At 48.0% G+C, this 22,284-nt stretch overlaps 1 protein-coding gene across 7 annotated transcripts in view; it reads left to right on the plus strand.

The window, feature by feature from the left end:
- SFXN5 (sideroflexin 5) overlaps positions 1-22,284 on the plus strand; it is a 114,580-nt gene that overhangs the window by 25,934 nt on the left and 66,362 nt on the right. For 6 of the 7 annotated variants that reach the window (XM_047747093.1, XM_047747086.1, XM_047747092.1 and 3 more), the window contains 3 exons: positions 13,536-13,562; positions 14,037-14,091; positions 16,024-16,049. In XM_047747093.1, the coding sequence (XP_047603049.1) occupies positions 13,536-13,562; positions 14,037-14,091; positions 16,024-16,049 (108 nt within the window). Of the gene's footprint in view, positions 1-6,756; positions 6,849-13,535; positions 13,563-14,036; positions 14,092-16,023; positions 16,050-22,284 lie in introns of all 7 variants that reach the window. The other variant, XM_047747091.1, reaches the window with a different exon arrangement.

A 22,284-nucleotide genomic window follows, 5' to 3' on the forward strand; every position in this document is an offset into this window, starting at 1 on the left:
CTCTCCCACTCCCCCTGCTTCTCTTCACTTTCTCACTGTGTTTCTCTCTGTCAAATAAATAAGTAAAATCTAAATGAAACAAAAGAAAACAACAAAAAACACAAAAGCACGTCTCTCCCTCATCCTCATCACTCTCCTAAAATAGTTATTATGGATTTGGGGGTTTATGGATATTCACTATTCACATTATTACCATGATATAAATAGCATTTACTGTTTTTTGTTTGTTTGTTTGTTTTCTCTCTTGTTCAACTTTATGTTTTACCTGGAGGTAATGATTGCCTTAGTTTTTCACATTGGCATGGTTTTCTTTATACTGTCTCTACCTCTTACTATATCCTTTAGCAGCCTTTTGATATTTTTAGTACCTCCTTTCAATCTGAAGACTCCTGTCCTTCAGTTCTATTTTCCCTCCTGAAATTTTCCTTTCTGGTGTCCATCTCCTCCAGCTCCAGGGCTTTCTGTTGGTGTACACTTTCATTTTGGTGGAAAATGGGTGGTGGAAAGCTCTTTCAGTGGCTTCCTATAAAAAGAATAAATGGGAAGAAAATTGTGAGCCCTTTTATGTCTGAAAGTTGTATTTCTTTCTTTTTTTTTTTCTTTAAAGATTTTACTTACTTATTTGACAGAGAGAGAAATCACAAGTAGGCAGAGCAGCAGGCAGAGAGAGGGGGAAAGCAGGCTCTCCACTGAGCAGAGAGCCTGATGTGGGGCTCGATCCCAGGACCCTGAGATCATGACCTGAGCCGAAGGCAGAGGCTTTAACCCACTGAGCCACCCAGGCGTCCTGAAAGTTGTACTTCTGCTCTCAGACTTTTTTTTTCCTTTTTTTTTTTTTTTGAGAGAGAGAGAGAGAGTCGGGGAGGGAGAGAGAATCTTAAGCAGGTTCCACGCCCAGCACAGACCCCAATGCAGGGCTTGATCCCATGACTTGACCAGAAATCAAGACCAGACCCAACTGACTGAGCTATCCAGGCACCTCTACACTCAGTCTTAATTGACAGTTTGGCTGAGAAGAAAATTCTAGGTTGACAGATATTTTCTCTCAGAATTTTGAAGATATTGCTCTATTATCTTCTCACTGTCAGAATAGCTTTTGGAAACCTGATGCATTTCGTTTCTGATTCTTTTCAAGTAACCCATTTTCCCTCTTTGGAAATATTTAGTATGCTTTCTATTAAATTTATTTCTGAAATTCCACAATAACATCTCTTTTAAAATTCACTATTTTGGGCTCCTGGTGACCCTTTTCAGTCTGAAGACTCCTACTCTCTCAGTTCTAGCAAATTTTCTTATACTGTTTCTTTGATAATTTCTTCTTATTCTGGAACTCCTATTAGTCAAATAGTCAACATTTTAGATTGACACTTAAATTATCTTATATCTTTTTCTCTTCTCTTCCATCACTTTGTCCTGTGTGGCTTTGCAGGAAATTTCCTTGAGTTTATTTTCAACATATTGGTTGAAATTTTAACTTCAGCTAGTATAATTTTAATTTCCAAGAGTTCTTAGATTGTTTATTTTTAAAATTCTTCTTGATAGAATTCTTTTCCTGTTTTGTGAATACAGTAGCCATCTCATCTCTCTGCATTCCGGAAGCCAAGGAGTGGGGGAGGCTGGAATCCCAATATTCACTTTGCAGACTTTCAGTAATTTCCCTGCTTTGAATCTCACTCCTGTCCTCCACTGTGCTGGTGTTCCCAAGTCTGGGATCACTTGGGTTCAGTTTCTTCAGGAGGCTGATAAGCCTCTAGCATCTGGGGAACACAAGTGAGGGTGGTAAGAGTCACCTTCACCTATGGTGAAGGTCTTGGGATCTATTGCTTTGAGAACAGACTTTTAACCAATCCCCTGTGTTTAGCCTAACGATTAACCTTTCTTTCCTAATGAAGGTGCCTGATCCCTCTAAGTCCTGAACTTTGCTGGTGTTTTGAGGCCAATGGACTGGCTCCTTCAGGATGGAGTCTGTGGGCATTTAGGGGATGGCTTCTACCTCTCTACTGGATCAGTTACTAACACTCTACTGATTCTCCATTCAGAAACACTTTGCTGTCCGTCCTCTGCTGTTGTCTCCTCTTCCATTCTTTTGGTAACTCTATGAGGCACTACCTTTGCCTTCCAGTACCTTTAGGTGCAAAGCCCATGCTGGGGCTCTGGGCTGCCAACGTGACACACACCATTGCCTGTCTCGATGTTTCTGGGGTAGGTGGCTTAGCCATCAGCTCTCCCCAACCCAATTCATTTATGTATTTATTTATGTATTTCCCAATTCATTATGTATTTATGTATTTATGGAGCACCTGCAGGCCAGTTTTGGTGCTGGAGCCTGGGAAGAGAACAAGGAAGAAAGTAGATGAGGTTCTCGCTTCATGGATCCCCAGAATCTAGGCAGTGATTGTGAAAAGCCATGATACTGCGGGAGAGCAGAGGAAGGCGTAACCTGCCCAAACAAGAATCTCTGGAGGAGATTCTTGTCTGAGACTTGAGGGATGAGAAGGGGCTGGCCAGGAGAAGCGCTGGGGTAGGGGCTGTCTGGGTGAGGAGACACATCACGAGCAGAGACAGCAAGCCCTTCCAGGGGAGGTCGAGGAGAATGTGCTAGATTGTGGCCTGGCCACTTGAAAGGAGGGCAAAGGTGTGAGCTGATGGAGCACTTGGCCAGACGTCCTTGTGCAGGCCCCTGGTGGGTGATGGGAGACGGGGCAGTGCTGGCTAGTCAGGGTCTGTCTTCAGGCATCTGTGCTGCCATTAGGAAGGATGGGCCGCGACCAGATCATCCCTAAACACAGTACTTCCCTGTGGGCTGTGGCGTGGGCACTGGGGAGCCTGGGTGGCATGACCTGAGGTGCCCCTCTCTAGGCCAAAGTAGTGCTCAGACCTCTGCAGTTCCTCTTGGACCTGTCGGGGTGAGTTCAGCCCCCTGGCCCTTCCTCACCAACCTCCCTCTGACTGAGGTTGGCCTTTTGGGACTCCCTCCAGCCTCCAGATTTTAGGGAATGAGGCCATGTTTCTCCTCTTTGCTGCCTTCAGTAGCTTAAAGTTGCGTGTCCTGTTTCCTGGGCCTCTTGTTTTCTGTCCTGAAAGCCCCCATGTGCCTCCAGAGAGCCTGGAGGAGGGGAGGTGAGGTGGGGAGTGGGGATCTTGGCACTAGTTGTGCTTCCCAGTTCTGGCTCCTGTGGGTAATGCCTGCAGTGTCCATCTGGTGGCTGGGTAGCCTAGTGCTCTAAGTGTGAGCTGCTGCTCGGCCCCTTGACTAATCAGATCCTCCCTCTCCCCGCTTGCTGGCACCCCTGGCTCTCCAGAGCACCAGGGATCGGACTCTGTGGACTCAGGGGTCACAAGTCTTCCCTCCCTGGGCCTCCTCTACAAAGCTGCACCCCCTCTGGCCTCCACAGACAGGAACTGAGTAGCTGGGTGACAATACAGAGGCTCAGGGTTTGGGGAAGCCCTAGCAGTCTGGAGTTAAGGACGGTCCCCTGTTCCTGGTCCAGGCAGGCCCAGGTTATGAGTCACATCCAGGCCCAGGGTGGCTCATGATCTCAGCCTGGACAGCTGCCTCATCTACCCCGGGCTCTGTGGCCGCTCTGAAGTCCTTTTGTAGGCATGTGGGTCAGAAGCCTGTGGCTGCCTCCCGGTGCCGGTGGGCCTGTGCCCAGGTCACAGGCCACACTGGGTCACCTGCCTACTGGTTTGTTACCCAACCCGGCCTCCGGTTAGGCCATCTCACCGGCAGGCCTCCACAAGTGGATCGCTACTCTGTTCATACCCGATGGCCTTTGTTTGGTCTTCCGTGAGTGGATGGCTGATATCTCCTCCAGAGACTGTTAACTTGTTAGAAGATTGCTATACCGGTGAAAAATTCGCCCTTAGGATAAAATAAAAATAGGTATAATTTACCCTTTGGGCTTGACAAGTAGAAATTCTATGTGCTAGGAGCCCCAGGAAAGACCGCAGCTATCAGCTGCCCAACTCAACCATAGATGAGAGCCCAGGCAGCCGGACTGGAGTTCTGGATGTTGACTCTGCTGCCGGCACTTTCCATGCCGGGGTGTTGCTGCGATGGTTTGGTGTGCGTGGAGGTATGTGGGGTGAGAGGTCAAAGACTCCCTCACGGTGACAAGCTGCCACTCCCTTGGTGCTGACCAAGTGCTAGGCATTGCACTAAATATGAGTACTTCACATGTATTTCAGTTAATATTCATAGGAACCCTCTTTGGTAGGTGCCTGTATTAACCCCAATTTACAGGCAAGAACACTGAGTCTCCGGGAGCTTACCTTTCTTACCTTAGGTCCCATAGCCAGGTAGATCCAATGCCCATCTTTTACCTGGTACTTGAAGGTGGATTTGGAAGGGAAGGAGTCCTCTGTGGAGTGGCCCGGTATGTGCAAACGCAGCGGGCGGGGGGGGGGGGCAGACAAGCTTGGTATTTGGAAGGTCTGGAACCCAGTTATATCCTTGCAGTTCAAACACAGTAGTGCGGGCACCTGCCTAGCACCCTCTATGTAATAGGGGCTCCAGGTGGTGGGCCCAAGGGGGGAGATGAGCACATTCCGTGGCTGCCCTCCCACAGCCGGCTCCCAGCACAGGCGAGGTGGCCACATAGAGGCGGGCACAAGGGGCTGGGCCAGAGGCTAGTCTGTGGGACATTCATGCCAAGGCAGTAGGAGTCCGGCAGGGAGGGAATCTGGAGAATGCAGGGGTGTGAGGAAGACCTCAGGGAGGGGGCACAAGTGGTTGGTGTAGCATGTAGACAGAGACCCTCTGTAGTGAATGGGACCAGAGGGAGAAGCGGAGTGGAGCAGAGAGAGAGATGGGGTCGGGGGAGGGAGAGGAGCAGGGAGGCAAGATGAGACCAGAGAGAGGAAGATGGAGAGGTGGTTGGGAAGTTACAGACTGCAAAAGCGTTGAGAATCAATGTGCTGTGTGGGGCAAGAGGAAGCTTCAGGAAGCTCTTGGGCAAGGGAGTAGCCTGAATGCGTCCTGGGGTAATGTCATTCCGAGGGCCAGGTGGTTGGGGGAGGTAAGTGCCATTAGGGAAACCAGCTTGGAAGCTACTGGAGTGGGCAGGAGTAAGCTGAGCAGGTCTCTGGGAGCCCCTGTAGACTTCTGAGTGCGGCTCTTGCCCATTGTTCCACATTCCCCAGGAGCCGGGGACCGGCTTGCCTTATTAAGTGTCTGCTCTGCACCCAGCGTAACCTTTTGGTCACCCTAGGGGCCCCATGAAGGGAGGATTCTGCCAGCAACCTGCCAAGGAGAAAGGCCAGCTGGTGTCAGAGATCCTGCAAGTCTCTGCTTCCGGCAGAGCAGAAATGGGGTCAGCTGTATTTGGGCTCTGCTGAGAATAGCAGAGAAAATCCCAGGGAGTCAAAAATACTTGCACCCCGAATCTTCTCTGGGTGTCAGCAGGTTTGCCGGAAGCTGGCCGAAAGGAGGGCTTGGCTAACACCTCCCCTTCCTTACCCTGACCTCTTGCTTCTAGCCTCTGGGATCCCGGTCAGAAGCCCACCCCGCTGGGCTAGCCACAGCCTGGCCCTTAGCATTAGCGTAGGCCAGGCCAGGGAGCAGTCGTAGCTGAAGTATTTGTAGGATGTGATGGGTGTTGCATGGGTGGCAACACCTGTGGCTGCATCACTGGGCTGCGGCACTACAGTGGCCTGAGGGGTTTCCCTGTTCTACCTGGGGCCCTCTGTGCCTTTCCAGTACAGTACCCAGAGTCATCTGTGAACACGTACATTATTGTATTTGCTTCTTGGTTCTAGGGTTTCTCAGCCTTGGTGCTATTGGCATCTGGGGCCAGAAAATTCTTGGTTGTAGGATGGTTAGCAGCAGCTGTGGTTTTTACCAACTAGATGCCAGGATCCACCCCCTCCCACGTCATGACAACCACACATCGCCAAGGGTCCCCTGAGTGCAAAATCACCCTTCTGTAAGAACCACTGCTCCAGAAACTGCGTAGCTTTCCTGCTTTCCACTCAAAGTAAAAGCCACAATCCTTAGAAGGGCCAGCAAAGCCCCCATCCCGCTGTGATCTTCTTTCCCACCACTCTTTTCTTATTCAGTCCACGCCAGTCATGCTGGCCTTCTTTGCTATCCCTCAAACATGCTGGGCATACCCACTTTTGCCTCAGGACCTTTGCACAGGCTGTTCTGGCGGCCAGAACAGTCTCCCACTAGATATCTGGATGACTCACTCCCTCCTTCAAGTATTTCCTCCAGTGTTACCTGAATGAAAACTCCCCAGACCACCTTCCCTGCTGCTGTACCCTCCTCCCTCCTGCCACCACACACACCCCCTCTATCCTTGCCCTGATGCACTTTCCCATGTTTTCTGAAGCACCCACCCTTCCAATACAATTTACTTATTATTCTTATTTTTAGTTTATTGTCTATTGCCACTAGAATATAAGCTCCAGGAAAGCAGAGATTTTTGGTCTTTTTTGTCTGTTGATGTGTTCTTAGGGCCTAGAGTAGAGCCCAGCACATGATAGGTGCTTAGTAAATATTTCTGTTGAACAAATGCATTTTCTTTAATCTTCAGGAGAACCTTGTAAGTAAGTATTCATATCCCCACATTACCAATGAGGAAGTGAAGGTACAAAAGGATTAAGTAAATTGCCCCAGATCACACGGCCAGCAAGTGGGGGATCTGGAATTCAAACCAGGCTTTGACTCCAAGGTCTGTCCTCTTAGGGAAGCTGCATGTGTACAGAAGTGACCGCTGCTGATCTAGGGGGAAATGTTCTTTCTCCTTTCAGGAATCTGTAGGATTGGGAGGTGGTACCTTCACCCCACATAGACTTGCATATGTACGAATTACCTGGGAGTCACCATGGCAACAAAATTAATGGTAAGGAGTAATGGGATTGGCCCAGATGATAAATTAGGAAGTTTTTTTTTGTTGTTTGTTTTAGGGAGGCATCCTTTGCTTTACAGAAGGATCCCCTTCAGGCTCTGTTTAATTACCTTCTGGAGGTTGTTTTAAATAGGCTCTGTCTCTGCTGCCTTTAGAGGTTTGGAGAAGCAGCTTGGAAGGAGGCAGAGGGGAAGGGGAGTGAGCCAGACTGGGGGCGGTTTCTCCTCCATCTGGGGTCTGGGCACCGGGGGTATGCCCTGCTCTGCCCCGAGGAGGCAGGGTTTTTCCTTCTGTGGCATGTTTGGGGCCCACCCTCTGGCCCTCCCCTGACCCCTGTGCCGGGGTTCAGGGTTTGAATAGATTCAGAGGGTAGCTCTGCTGAGACACTGGCTGCTTCTGAAAGCAGCCAACTTCTGCACTGTTCCAGCAACCCCTCACCCAGACGGCTCCCCCTGCCCCCACTCTGTCCTCATTGCCCAAGCCGAGAAACCAAGCAAGGTCCAAGGTCTCCCGGCCACACTGGTTTGTTGCTGCAGCAAGTAAGGTCCAGAGGATTGGGGCCATGCCTTTTTACGTTCCACCAGAGGCGCAGAGGGGGCCATGAGCTGAGCCTGGAGGAGACCGGCCATGTGGAGGAATTTGCAGGTTAAAGTGCAGCTGTTTCCCGGGCTGGAGAGAAGGACTCCCTGTCCTAGCTTCTCAGTGTGGCTAGACTGTCCGCTGCCCCGTTTGTGCTCCCATCAAATGCTTGACTTCCCAGGCTGATCCTTGCCTGTAACCTGTGTGCAGGCCTCGCTTGTGAAATGTCAAGCTAGCAACCAGCTCTCAGCTTGTGATTCGGCTGCCATTCCCGCCTCCAGCATCCGACTCATAGGTCCAGTGAGTCCCCGGGAAAAGCCTGGACCCAAGGCGTCAGACCCAAGTTCCTTGTCCTGCTCACTCTACAGGCTGGGTCTGGCCTCGTCACACAGGAAGGGGCCCTTCCTGCCCTCTCTCCTGCCTGCTTAATTAAAAAAAAAAAAAAAAATCTAAGTCTAAGGTGTGCAGTGGCTCGCACAAGAGACTGTGCACATTAGTGGCTGAACCAAACCCCAAATCCATGACTCGGACTGTTGCCGCCAAGATCAGGTCATGACTGGGAATTTTAGTTTAAAATGAAGGTGTCCCTCCCATCTCACTGGCCTCCTGAGGTAGGAGCATTGCTGGATGTCAGGAGAAGAGCCTCAAATGCTGTGTTAGCTTTCATTCTTCCTTCTGTCTCTGGAAAGGCCTCCCTGAGAAACCTGGAAGGCGGTTTCCTATAATCCCAAATGGGGTTGCCTTAGTTGGGGTTAGACTAAACGCTGTCATGAAAAGATCTCAAAGTGTCCCACCTCAAGTGAGGTAGAAGTTTCTTCCTCTCCCTTCAAATAGTTCAAGTTCCAGGTAGGCAGAGGGCCCAGCTCCACAGGATCACTCAGGGACCCAGACTACTTCCAACCTGTTTCTCCCTCATCTCCTTGGGCTGTCTTCTCTGCGTGGCCCAGCCTGGGCTGCGGCCACGTACTTGCTCTGGTTCATGGGAAGGGGACAAAAAGCATGGTTATAGGGGTGGCGGGTGCTGGGCAGGGAGAGGCCCATATCACATGTCCTCAGATGCCACTGGGGCCTCAGTCATGTGGCTGAGCCTAACTGCGGGGGAGGCCACTGCCCACCACCATTCTATTATTTTGGGAGGAGGAGACACAGATTTTGTTGGACACTTGACAATCTGTGCCATAGAGGTGAATAAAGAGCTTAGAAGTTGCAGGCCCCATTTCTAGTTTTCTAGTGATGACTCTTAATTTTCCAACAGTTATTTTGAATGGGGAACGTGCAAACGATCTACAGACTTCTAAAGCTGTAAAGTGAGTAGAGGATAAAAGACAAGTTTCCCCGATTGCTCCCTTCCTCTCCTTAGAGTAACCTTACGTTTCTTCTGTATCCTGCCAGGGATATCTGCATCCATTTATCCTTTTCCTTTACATGCTGATGCCAGGATAATGATAAGTTCTGGGAAATTCACTGGAGCATGGTCACAAGTAAAAGTAAAAAGATGGGACACATAAAAGTAAAAGATGGGCCAGCCACAAAAGGGACAGATGCTGTATGATTCCACTTTCATGAAATAGCTAGAGTGGTCAGATTCACAGAGACAGAGAGCAGGGAGGTGGGTTCCAGGAGCTGGGGGAGGGAGGAATAAGGTGTAGGACTTCCTGGGTACAGAGTTTCGGGTGGGGGTTCTGGAAAGGTTCTGGAGGTGAATGATGGCTGGTGGTACAAGAAAGTGAATGTACTTAGTGCCTTGAACTGCCACTTAAAAATGATTAAAATGGTAAATGTGCAGTTCTGTATATTTTTTCAGAAGAAAAAAAAAGACAGAAAATAGCCTCAAAGTCCACTCGTAGGATATAGTTTACAATACATTCATACAAGGTTTCTGTTAGGAAGCAGAGGGCTACTCCCCGCGCACTGTCGTGGAAAGAACTCTACAATATATAGATGCCTAAGGGGGTGGGACGGTGTGCACCGGTGTGCTGACAGAGACAGGTGAAGGTGGCGGTCAAGAATGGGGATTCGGAAAAAAAAAAAAAAAAGAATGGGGATTCAGAGGGCGCCTGGGTGGCTCAGTGGTTAAAGCCTCTGCCTTCGGCTCAGGTCATGATCCCAGGGTCCTGGGATCGAGTCCCGCATTCGGGCTCTCTGCTCAGCAGGGAGCCTGCCTCCTCCTCCTCTGTCTCTCTGCCTGCCTCTCTGCCTACTTGTGATCTGTCTGTCAAAAAAAAAAAAAAAAAAAAAAAAGAATGGGGATTCGGGAACCAGACTGCTTGGCTTCCGAGCCCACTGCTGTGTGGGACTTTGGGCAAGTCAGGTACGTTGTCAGGGCCTCAGTTTCCGTATCTGTGAAGTGGGGGATAGATGAACCCCCTCCCTGCCTCCTGGGGGTGTTGAGGAGATTAGATAAGTCAGGAGGTACAAAGCTTCAGGAGGGGGTCCGACACATCCCGCTTGTGCCTTAAATGTGAATGAATGAGTGAGGATGAATACATCTGAGTCCGAGGTCACGAGCTGTCCTTCTGGCTCTGCCCGACACCTTGGAGGTGGCTCCGAGCTGTGGTTTCCTCACCTGGCCTATAGAACAGGTTTCCAAGTGTGAGAATCGAATAAGTAACAGGAGGGAAGGTGCTCAGCCAAAGGGAGAAGCATGGAATTAGCGTGTGAGGCCGTGTCATCACCTGTCTCTGTGGCACCGGCCTGCCCTGGGCTTGTGGGTGTCAGGGGGTGTTACTGCAGGGTGGGGAATGCATCTGTAGTGCTAGGCCTCTGGCCTTGGGGGTGGAGGAGGCAGTCCTTGAACTTGAGGGGCTTGGTCGTGGTCATGGGTTGCCAGCTCTGTGCTGCTCAGTCGAACTTGGGCAGGAGGGGAGCAGGAGGGACTGGTGAGGGACACTAGCTCCCCCACCCCTGGCTGCAAGGAGGAGTTTTTGGGACCCCAGGAGGATGTCGGTTAACCTTCCTCCTCTTCTTGTGCCTCAGACCTGGCAGCCGCTCTGGCCTGACCAGACATCAGTCTGCCCCAAAGGCCTCTGGAGAGTAGGGAGCAAATGAGCCTGGAGGCCAGGAGGCCTGAGGGGGCCCATCTCCATCCTGCCACCAGTTCCTAGGACCCTGCTGAGTTACTCAGTCTCTTGCAGATGAGTTGGCTTGTCTGAAAATAATCTGTCCACCTCCCTGGCGTGTTGTAGGAATAAGACACTAGAGATGAAACTGCTTTGAAAAATAAGTCCATTAAAAAACATATTGCTCATTTGAATGACTTCTGTGTTTGAGGCATTCACGAAGCATGTTCTGCAGCCCTAGTATTCTAGATACACACATCTCATCTAAACCTCGGTGTTAGGGTGAGCCAGGGGCTGTAACCAACAGCCCCAGATTTCAGGAACTTACACACTAAGGTCTGTTTCTCTCCTTCAGTGCTGCTCGGACACTGGGCTCCTTTCCCCTCATGGCTGTGCTGCCCCGCCAGCCTCCTGTGGATCCTCCACAGGAGGCTGGCCAATGTCACCTCTACCCCGGTCCACGAGCCAGCACCCCTCATGTGAGCCTTGCTGACGGTGAGGGAGGCTGTGGATGCGGGCTTCACGTGTGCCCAGAGGGAAATGCACCCTGCCGGGGAGCACCCACTGTGGTTCTGCCCTCCTGTTACAACCCTCCATTGTACTGATGGAGAAACTGAGGCACACAGGCAAAGTAATTGGCCCAGTGCCACACATCCAGTAAGTGATTTGAACACAGGCCTGACTGATTTAAATGCCTGTTCTTTACACTGTTCTTTGTTGTCTTAGACCCATGTTTGCCGCTCAGGCTGTTCCTCGGAATAATGGGGAATTTTTCCTTCTTTCTCTTTTTCTCTTTCTCTCTCTCCCTCCCTTCCTTCTTCCCTTCCTTCTTTCCCTCCTTCAGAATCATGGGGAATTTTTCTTTCTCCCTTTCTCTGTTATCTGTCCTCCCTCCCTCCCTCCTTCCCCTCCTTCTTTTCTCCTTCCTCCCTCCCTCTCTCTTTCTTTCTTTCTTTCTCTCTTTCTTTCTTTCAGTATTGTATGAGGAGATCTTACATTTTTTTTTAAATTAAATTTTAATTTTAGAATAGCTTTAGATTTTCGGTGTGCTCAGCCCTGTGGGAGATGCTGGGGGGGACAGCCTTGGAGGACAAGCCCCTGCCTCCAAGGAACTGGACCCAGAAATGGGAGCTTTGGATTCTAGGTGGGAAATATGGGGTGTCAGGAGTCTGTGCACAGGGTCTGGGTTCGCACTGAAGGTGGTGATGGGATTGGAGATGCACTGCATAAAGGCACTTCCTGGGCAAAGGGGATCAGCCTTTTATCACTTTGTTTTACCTCTTTGATGTTACACTCTGACTTGGTGTCTTTGGCCAACAGGATTCTGCATTTGGTTTTTCTCCCTTCCATCCCCTATTTCCATACTTAGAATTTTTTAAATCGACCACTTCTAATCTTCATTGGTCTGGAATTGTAAAAAATCAAATGTGTTTGTAACATGTCAGGGTAATTAGGCTGCGAATGAAGGGTTTAGGGACTCTGATGGAAGTAAAATGCATAAACGTGAGCTCCTCAATCTTATGCTTCTGTTTCTGCTACCCAGTGGCCTTCTGCAGCTTCATTTATATTCCAGGTGACATTGCCACGTACCTGAAGCGTAACTGAACTGTGCTGTTGTCAAAACCAACCTCAGCTGCTGGCCACCTCTTCCCTCTCGCCTCATACCTTCTTGCTCCTTTAAAAATGCACTGCCTTTGGGGTGCCTGGGTGGTTCAGTGGGTTAAGCCTCTGCCTTCTGCCCAGGTCTTGATCTCAGGGCCCTGGGATCGAGCTCTGCATCGGGCTCTCTGCTCAGCGGGATGCCTGCTTCCCCTCTCTCTCTCTGCCTGCCTCTCTGCCTACTTGTGATCTCTGTCTGTCAAATAAATAAATAAAATCTTTTAAAAAAATGCATTGCCTTTGCATTGCCCACATGCACATTTTTATTTAGTACATTTTCTTGATTCTAAACAGTTCATCTTATGACATTTTTTTTTTTAAAGATTTTATTTATTTATTTGAGAGAGAGAGAGAGGTCACAGGTAGGCAGAGAGGCAGGCAGAGAGAGCGGGGGGGAAACAGGCTCCTCACCGAGCAGAGAGCCCGATGCGGGCCTCGATCCCAGACCCTGAGATCATGACCCGAGCCGAAGGCAGAGGCTTAACCCACTGAGCCACCCAGGCGCCCATCTTATGACATTTTAACGTCTCTCTAATGGATGAGTCTTTTAATGGATGGAGGTCTTGGGATGGTTTATAGTTTTCCTTCTCACTGGCACATGACAATACATCTTAGGATCAGTGATATCTTAGACTCAGTGAGGTTCAGTATTGATAGCCTTTGAAGGAATTGGGAATGGTTCTGTTGGTCCAGACTATCTCCCACGCCCCTGTGGGAGAGACAACCTCACCGCTCGTTTGAAAGCAACTTTCTTCCTTTTGCAACCTTTTTATAAGAACCACAACAATAGGGATAATAATACCCACAGTGGTCAGCAGCCATAAAGCACCTACTCTGTGCCCAGCACTGCTCCAGGCACCTTTCCCAGATTCCGTGATGGTGGAGGCACCGCTATTACCCCATTTTGCAGGTGAGGAAATGGAGGCTCAGAGGAAGAAGGGGCAAAGCCAGGAATCTGGGCAGTCCAGCAAGCTTTGAAGAACCCATGCTGTGCTGCTTCTAGTGATTCCGGGAGACAGTGGAAGTGTCTTGATTCAAATCAGGGCTTCATACCTGGCTGTACCCTAGAATCAACTAGAACACTGGTGGAAGAATTTTTCAAGTAGCTTTACAGCACAGCCAGAGGAGAGAACCCGTGGTTTGCATGGTCTGTGTGAGATCCCCTGGTTCTGCTGTCCTGGGATGCCCAATGCCACAGCTCCAGGGAAGCCGCCAGGCTTGGGGGTGCCAGGGCAGCCTGAGCCTCTTGTACCCTTTGGGGCTAGATCTCTTGGTTAAAAAATGTGGCTTATGAGACTGTCAATTGACATGTGCTTTTAATTTTTGTCCTTTATTTTCTTTTCCTTCTCCCCCCCGCCCCCATCCCATCCTTCCTTCCTTGCAGCTCTGGAGTGCACAGAAAATCAAGCAGGTAATTCTATTTTGGATTTGTTTCCTTCCCTTGGCCTGCTCTGCCCTGGGGATTCACGATTGTGCCCCATTAGCCAGCCCAGCTGCCTTGCCCTTTCTCCTTCCCCCATAATCAGGCCTGAGTTTCTGACTGCCAGAACTTAGGCCCCTTGCCTTACCCTGGGTCCCTGAGCTCCTTCCCTGTAGGGGCCTTCCACAAAATCCTTACATGCCTACCAAATACCAGGCCCCAGGGACAGAGGATCTGCCAGGTAGACGCAGTCCCACTCCCCTGCATTCAGCTTTGAGTGGGAGTCAGGAAAAGTCCTGTTGGGGGCCCATGTTCTGGTGTTCTCTTGCCTTGAATGGTGGGAAAGGACAGACTGGCCAGTCCTTGGGGAGCTCTCCTTTCCCTCTTTCCTCCCTCTCTTGTCCCCCTGTCCACTCCCCTCCCCTCCCCACAGTCACCCTATGCCTCGTTCCCTGCTCTTGCCAGGCTATTCTACACCCAGATACCAATGAGAAGATCTTCATGCCCTTCAGAATGTCAGGTAAGCCCATGGGACCCTTCTGATTCTGCCCAGCCTCGGGCGCTGACCATGGTCCCAGCTCTGGGAGCACCCAGGGGCCACAATCCATGGAGCGATGGAACCTGTGACACCCGAGCCATGTTTTCCCCTGCATGTTCACCTTGGCTCAACTTTACAGACCTCTGGCCAGGCCTCAGAATCACCTATGGGGCTTTAAAAAAAAAATGTGCCCGTCTTCCTCTTCTGCCTGAGTGGTGGGGGGTGGAGCGGAGGCTTCCACGGGGGAAATCGGGTGCCCCCAGCCCAGTTAGATACTACTTACTTAGCGACAGCCTCAGGGGTGACACCGGAGTCGGAGTTGGGCAGGCTCTGTTTTCTGTGAGTCATTCCTCCCTAACCTTCCCTGTGCATATTGTGCTCTTCCCCTCCAAACCACGCTCCCTTAGAAGTGCTTAATCCCCAGGCTCCCCTCTACTCCAGAATGCTGCGTTGGCATGAGTGCCCACCCACGGAAGGTGGATCCCTGTTCTGTGGAGACTGGTGGTGGAGGGGGTGGTGTGGGGGAGTGGGCAGAAGATCCCTGCCACCAGGAAGTCCCTGCCCTGGGGTCACGAGAGGGAGAGCTCTGTATGCCCAGCTTCGTAGTCTAGAGAGCGCTTGCACGCCCTGAGCCCAGGACCAGTGTGTCCATCCTGCCTGTGGTTTTGAGAGGCTCCAGGCCTTGTCCAGAGTCACACAGCGGAGGTCAGCATCACACCAGAGTGCTGAGGCCTACTCCATGACATTTCTCAGTGCACCGGGGCACTCTGGCAGGGTTGCGGGGAGGGTTGCTGGCTGCTGCCTCAGAAAGTCCTCAGGGGACTGGAGAAAGGGTCTCCCTCAGGGGCTGTTCTCAGCTGGCTCAGTCAGGATCCCCACCCCCAGGGAGCCTGACCTCATGTGGGTGACAGAACATACAAGCACATGACACCATTGTGCCCACTGAGGCAGTGAGTGCCCCCTGAGCCTCCGTGCTTGGCCGTGAGCGGGTCCCAGGCACCAAAGCCTCAAGTGTCTTGTAGCTGTGGCTGTTGGTGCGCACAGTCCCTGCACGTGGCCATAGCAACCTCTCACCTGGGGCCTGGATTCTCTTTTGTCACTCTCCCATCAAACCTTGGATCTGTCTCCAGAGGAATGTGGGCAGGAGAGTGACAGCTCACGAACCCTTGCTTTAGACGACTCAGATAAGTGTGGTCGTCTGTGGTCCCTCCCCCAGCTGACTGACTGCCGTAAGTCAGAGGTCAGGGCTGCCCAGTGACAGCAGAGTGGGAGCCATGGAGGGAGCCTCCCGCAGCGTGGGGGCAGTGAGCAGTGAGGAAACGGTGCTCTATCCTGCCCTCTTCAGGGTGTCTGGCCAGGGTATGAGAAAGTTACAGAGGACCTCTGGCAAGTAGAGGGTTTGGGTTAGGGTTAAGGGGTTAGAGTTAGGGTTACTGTATGGGGAGTTCCCTTTCCAGAATTGGTCACGATGCTGGGGAAGTAAAGATGTGTGCTAGAAAGGCAAGGTCAGAGAAGGAGAACATTCCAGAGCCTTTGAAAGCTGTGGAGTGTGTGGAGTAGGTGTGGGCCAGGAACGTCATACCTCATGGGGGAAATCATGGGAGGAACACTGAGTATAGCGTGATGGCCCGCCAGCAGTGGGCAGCCTGCCCTTGGCAATGGGCCCCTGAGTTTTGGAGGGGAGTGAGAAGTGTCTGGCTAAAGGGGGACAGAGAGAGGGCAGCAGAGGGACACAGGGGAGCCCTCTATCCTGGGGAGGGCTGAGCCAGGAAAAAGTCTGGTGGCTGGAGGAGCCTCATCAGGGCCACTGACCAGAGCAAACCCAGAAGCCTCTTCCAGTGTTTCTGTCGAGTGGTGGGTAGGATGGCGATGGGTGGGACCGGAAGACCTGACCCTCTTCTCTCCCCCCTTCAGGTTACATTCCTTTTGGAACGCCAATTGTAAGTATCACCTGCAAAGGGTTTTCTTCTCTAAAACATTTTTTAATGTATAACTTTACAGCATTGGTCATAAATATTTGAGATGTTGATTTAGGATAAATTCCTAGAGGGGAATTATGAGATAAAGTGGCATTTAAGTCTTTTTCATTCTCTTGATGCATATTGTCCAGTTTCTTCCCATAAAGGCATGCGTGCCCACATGCAGCCAACACAGAGCCTCAAAGTGCGTTCTCCCTGCCGGTTCCCATCCCGAGTATCGTCACCAGAACATGCTGGTCACAGGCGAGTTTTCTGAAAAACTTAGGAAGTCATAAAATAAGCACGCCTTCTGAAATCTAAACTTTAAAAAGAACTCAGAAAGGAGTCAGTATTCTTTTTGCTTAGTTCTGGAATCAGGGTTAGGTTTGTTCTGTTTAAAAAATATATATGTATTAGAGCAAAACTAATATACAGCATGGTAGGGTTTCACAAAGCAAACTCATCCAAGTAAAGCTCACTGAGGTAGGGTTAGAGCATTAGCAGCCTCTCAGCACACTCTCCCACAGCCCCCAGTCCCCCAGGGAATCACTTTTCTGACTTCCCTCACTGTGTTCCCGTCCGGCCTGTTACTGACCATTATGTAAGTGGAACCGTCAGGATGTCCCTGTCTGGGTCTGGCTCCCTTCACTCAACATGGTGAGACTCATCCGTCTTGTTGCATGTCATAGTCATTTCTCATGGTTGATGGGTTCGTAGCACCTTCGTTACAACTATATCAAAATTTATCCATCCTACTTTGGGTGAACCCTGGGGCTGGTTCTGGTTTGGAGTTCACAACAAGCAGTGCGGCTTTGAATGTGATTGTACAAGTCTTTTAGAGGCTGTTTCCCCTCATTTCTCCCAGATGATACCACAGGATTAGAGAACCACCGAAGGCAGCTCTTGATCCTAGATCTGCGATCGGGACGGGGATGTGTGTGAAGTGTTGTGTGGTCTCTTGTGAAGTGAAACATACAACTAACATCCAGTGTGAGCCAGTAACTGTGATTTTGGGCATTTACTTCAAGAGAAAGGACTACACAAATGTTAATCGTTGCTTTCTTCCTATTAGCTTAAAGTTGAAAAACAAAAAAGAATGACCAAAAGATACTAAAACCATGAGTGAAAACCTGACTGGGAAGAGAGTCATCACCTTGTTGCAATATTTCCTATGTATTTCACAGATATCGTTCTTTCTATATTTATGGGCAGGCCCTCTCCTGTGAATAAGAGTTTTCCCCCTTCTGCCTCCCCCTTTAATGTTTTTACAATGATCAGTATGTTCAGGGCAATTTTTTTTTATTCAGTTTACTGTATTCAGTAGTTACAGTTTACTGTATTCAGTATTCAGATTACTTCTCTTATTATTCATGTTGATATACACATTGTGCCAAATGTGATGATTAGGAACCCCATAGAGCGATTTCTCTGTCCATATGACGTGTCTTCCATATCCTCTGAGAACTTCAAAACTTCCTGGCACGATGTGTGGGTGTTCCAGACCCATCTTGTACTTGCTGAGCCCCAGTCCTGGAATCGTGTGTTACTCCAAAGCGCTCTCGTTCCGTTCAGAGGAGAATGGTGTTTGGACACCAAGATCTGGATGTGAGGTGTGCTCACAGTTACTGGAGAGTCATTGTTTCTAGGCCCTCTTAGCATTCAGAGTTAGGAGATACGACGTCAGAATGATGAGTTCATGCCAGTAATTCCAGTCCAGCATCTTAGCCATCTCGCACTCCTCCCATCCCGTATTTCTTTTTTTTTTTTTAAAGATTTTATTTATTTATTTGACAGAGAGAGAGATCACAAGCAGGCAGAGAGGCAGGCAGAGAGAGAGGAGGAAGCAGGCTCCCCGCCGAGCAGAGAGCCTGATGCGGGGCTTGATCCCAGGACCCTGAGATCATGACCTGAGCCGAAGGCAGCGGCTTAACCCACTGAGCCACCCAGGCGCCCCACCATCCCGTATTTCTGTCTCTCTTCTCCCTGAATGAGAATCCAACAACCATATATGTACTCACTTACCAAGTCTTATACACAGATGAGAGCATTTCAGAATTGCTACATCTGCCCTACCCCCCCTAAGTGTATTAACTTGAGATTTCTTTGATGTTCTTAGAATATATCCTACTGAGGGTATACAGAGAATTGTGTTCAAAGTTATTTGAATTGTGTGTTTCTTCTGTGTGGTTGTTACTTGTTTGATATACAGTTGGGTTTATTTGTTGTTGATGTTCGGTTTTAGTTGCTTCCTCCTTCTTATTGATTTTTTTTAAAGATTTTATTTACTTATTTGAGAGAGAGAGGATGAGAGAGAGAGAGTGCATGAGAAGGGGAGGGTAAGAGGGAGAAGCAGGTTTCCCTCTGAGCAGAGAGCCCGATGTGGGGATCGATCCTAGGACTCCAGGATCATGATCTGAGCTGAAGGCAGTATCTTAACCAACTGAGCCACCCAGGTGCCCCTGGCTTGTGTTTTTTTGAAACTTGTAAAATATTAACATCATTCAAAAGTCAAAGCCACATAAAAAAGGCATGATACAAATTCCATTCCCCTCCTTATCCCTTTTATCTCCTCCCCACCCATCCTCTGTGGGTAAACAATTTTATCCTTATTTCTTTTTGTAAAAATGAGCAGATGCAAACATATTTCTCCTTTTTTCTTATACAAAAGGTCGCATTCTACAATACTCTGTGCAGTGTTTTTTTCCCACTTAATGACATATTCTGGAAATCATGACCCATCAGTTTATAGAGGTCTTCATTCTTTTTTTTTTTTAATAGCTATATGGTAGTCTACTATGTGCAAGTACCATAATTGATTCAGCTAATTTCTTGCATATGGAGGTTGAGACTATTTCCACCGTTTTGCTATTATGAAGAATGCCAGAATGGTAATCCTGGGCATATTGTTTTGATGCTGTTAGAGATATATCTTGAGGGTAAATTTCTAACTTCTGTGAAATGACTAATTAAATAGACATTTCTGGAACCACTGAGCAAGAAAAAAGAAGATGCAAATAAACATATTAGGAATAAAAAGGTACAATAACTATAGATACAATAGGAGTTTAAAACCAGAACACATTGAATGATCTGGGGTAATAAATTTGAAGACATGTAAGAACAGGACACCTTTCTGAGGAAGTATAGTTTCCCGGAGATCGCCAAGAGGAAATATCGAATTTGAATAGACTATGAATGAGAGAAATTAAATCAGTTGTTTAAAATATATGCACCAAAGAACAAACAAACAAACATCACTAATAGACGTCCACAGTCTTCCCGGTGACCACTCTTGGAAGAATAGCCAAACTCAATTTTCGTTTAACTCCTAAAAGAGAATTAAAAAGAGGAAATGTGGGGCGCCTGGGTGGCTAATTCGAGAAGCGTCTGCCTTCAGCTCAGGTCATGATCCCAGTCTCCTGGGATGAGTCCTGCATGGCGCTCCCTGCTCGGCAGGAAGCCTGCTTCTCCCTCTCCCACTCCCCCTGCTTGGGTTCATTTTCTCCCTGTGTCTCGATCTGTCAAATAAATACATAAAATCTTAAAAAAAAAAAAAAGAGGAAATGTGGGTCACCTGGGTGGCTCAGTCATTAAGCTTCTACCTTCTGCTTAGGTCATGATCCCAGGAACCTGGGATCGAGCCCCGCATGGGCTCCCTGCTCAGCAGGGAGCCTGCTTCTCCCTCTCCCTCTGCCCTGCTTGTGTTCCCTCTGTCTCTCTCTCTCTCTCAAATAAAGAAATAAAACTCAAAAAAAAAAAGAAAGAAAAAGAGGAAATGTCTCCCAATTCATCTATGAGGCACTTTGAGACAAATACCAAAGAAGTAAATTGAAGAAAGAAAAATTATAGGCTAATATCACTTATGAAATTGCATCTAGGAATCTAAGTGAAATAACAAGTTGAATCCAGCAATGCATTAAAACATGTTCATCACCAAATAATTTTTAACCCACTGAGCCTCCCAGGCACCTCATCACCACCAAATAATTTTTACCAACAATGGTAATATTAGAGAATGTGTTAATATAGTTTGTCACATTAATGGAAATGGAAGAAGAAATGTGATAATCCTGGTAGATTTAGAAAAATCATTTGATAAGATAAAACATAACTCCATTTATGACTTTCTTTTTTTTAAAGAGTGGATTAGATTCAGAAGGGAACTTTGTTAACTCATAGAGGTCTATCAAAAAAATAAAATCCCAATCCCAAAGGAAGCACCGTCCTTAAAGATAAAACAGATAAAGGTAAATTCTTAATGTCTGGAACAGCGTAAGAATACCTATTTCCAACATTTTCCTGGGAGACTAACAAGTACAGTAAGACATGAAAAAATAAATAAGTAGTAATAGGATAGGAAAGGAGGAAACAAAATCATTCATGAGGATAGACAAACTATTAGAACTACTATTTTTAGGGGCGCCTAGGTGGCTCAGTGGGTTAAGCCTCTGACTTCGGCTCAGGTCATGATCCCAGGGTCCTGAGATGGAGCCTAGCATTGCATCAGGCCTTCTGCTCTGCAGGGAGTCTCCTTCCCCCCCCCCCGTCTGCCTCTCTGCCTACTTGTGATCTCTCTCTCTCTCTGTCAAATAAATAAATAAAATCTTAAAAAAAAAGATCTGGGACGCCTGGGTGGCTCAGTTGGTTAAGCAGCTGCCTTCGGCTCAGGTCATGATCCCAGCGTCCTGGGATCGAGTCCCACATCGGGCTCCTTGCTTGGCAGCGAGCCTGCTTCTCCCTCTGCCTCTGCCTGCCACTCTGTCTGCCTGTGCTCACTCTCGCTTCTCTCTCTATGACAAATAAATAAATAAAATCTTAAAAAAAAAAAAGATCTATTTTTAAAGATTTTTATTTTTATTTTTTATTTATTTGTCAGAGAGAGAGAGAGAGCGAGCACAGGCAGACAGAGTGGCAGGCAGAGGCAGAGGAAGAAGCAGGCTCCTCACAGAGCAAGGAGCCCGATGTGGGACTCGATCCCAGGACGCTGGGATCATGACCTGAGCCGAAGGCAGCGGCTTAACCAACTGAGCCACCCAGGCGTCCCAGATCTACTATTTTTAAAAGATATCTGGATGTTAGACCAGTATAAAAAAATTGTTGGAGGCCCATGAACCTATAAAAAACATTTAAAATATGATATATTTTTTTAAAAAAGCATTTACAATTGCACTTAAAACTATAATGTATCGGAGCAACATTTCTCAAGGTTTGTCTCCTGAGACAAGGGAAACAAAAGCAAAAATAAACTATTGGGACTACATCAAAATAAAAAGTTTCTGCACAACAAAGGAAATCAACAAAACTAAAAGGCAGCCTACCAAATGGGAGAAGATATTTGCAAATGATACATCCGATAAGGTATTAATATCCAAAATATATAAAATACTTACATGACTCAACGCCAGAAACCAAATAATCTAATTAGAACATGTCCAGAGACCTGAATAGACATTTTTCTAAAGAAGATATGCAGATGGCCAACAGACACATGAAAGGATATGAGATATCACTCATCCTCAGGGAAATGAAAATCAAAACCACAGTAAGATATCACCTCACACCTGTCAGAATAGCTAGAATCAAAAAGATGAAATAGCAAGTGTTGGCGAGGATGTGGAGAAAGAGGACCCCTCTTGCACTGTTGGTGGGAATGTAGACTGGTACAGCCACTGCAGAAAACGGTGTGGAGGTTCCTCAAAAAATTAAAAATAGAAGTACCGTATAATCCAGTAATTCTGTTAACCTAAAGAAAATGAAAACATTAATTCAAAAAGATACATGTAGTCCTATGTTTATTGCAGCATTATTTATAATAGCCAAGATACGGAAGCAATTCAAGTGTCCATCCATAGATGAATGGGTAAGGAAGATGTGGTGTGTGTATACACACACACACACACACACACACATATACGTACATACCATGGAATATATATATATATATATATATATATACATACACATACATACATACATACATACATACATACATACATACCATGGAATATGTGTGTGTGTGTGTGTGTATGGAAAATATACCATGGAACACACCATGGAACATTACTGAGCCATAAAAAGGATGAGATCTTGCCATTTGTGACAGCATAAATGGAACTTTAGAAAGTATTATACAAAGTGAAGTAAGTCAGACAGAGAAAGACAAATACCATATGATTTCACTTATATGTGGAATCTAAAAAAACAAAACAAATGAATA

This window comes from Lutra lutra, chromosome 9 (genome assembly GCF_902655055.1).
Source record: "Lutra lutra chromosome 9, mLutLut1.2, whole genome shotgun sequence".
In the NCBI taxonomy this organism is placed as follows: Eukaryota; Metazoa; Chordata; class Mammalia; order Carnivora; family Mustelidae; genus Lutra; species Lutra lutra.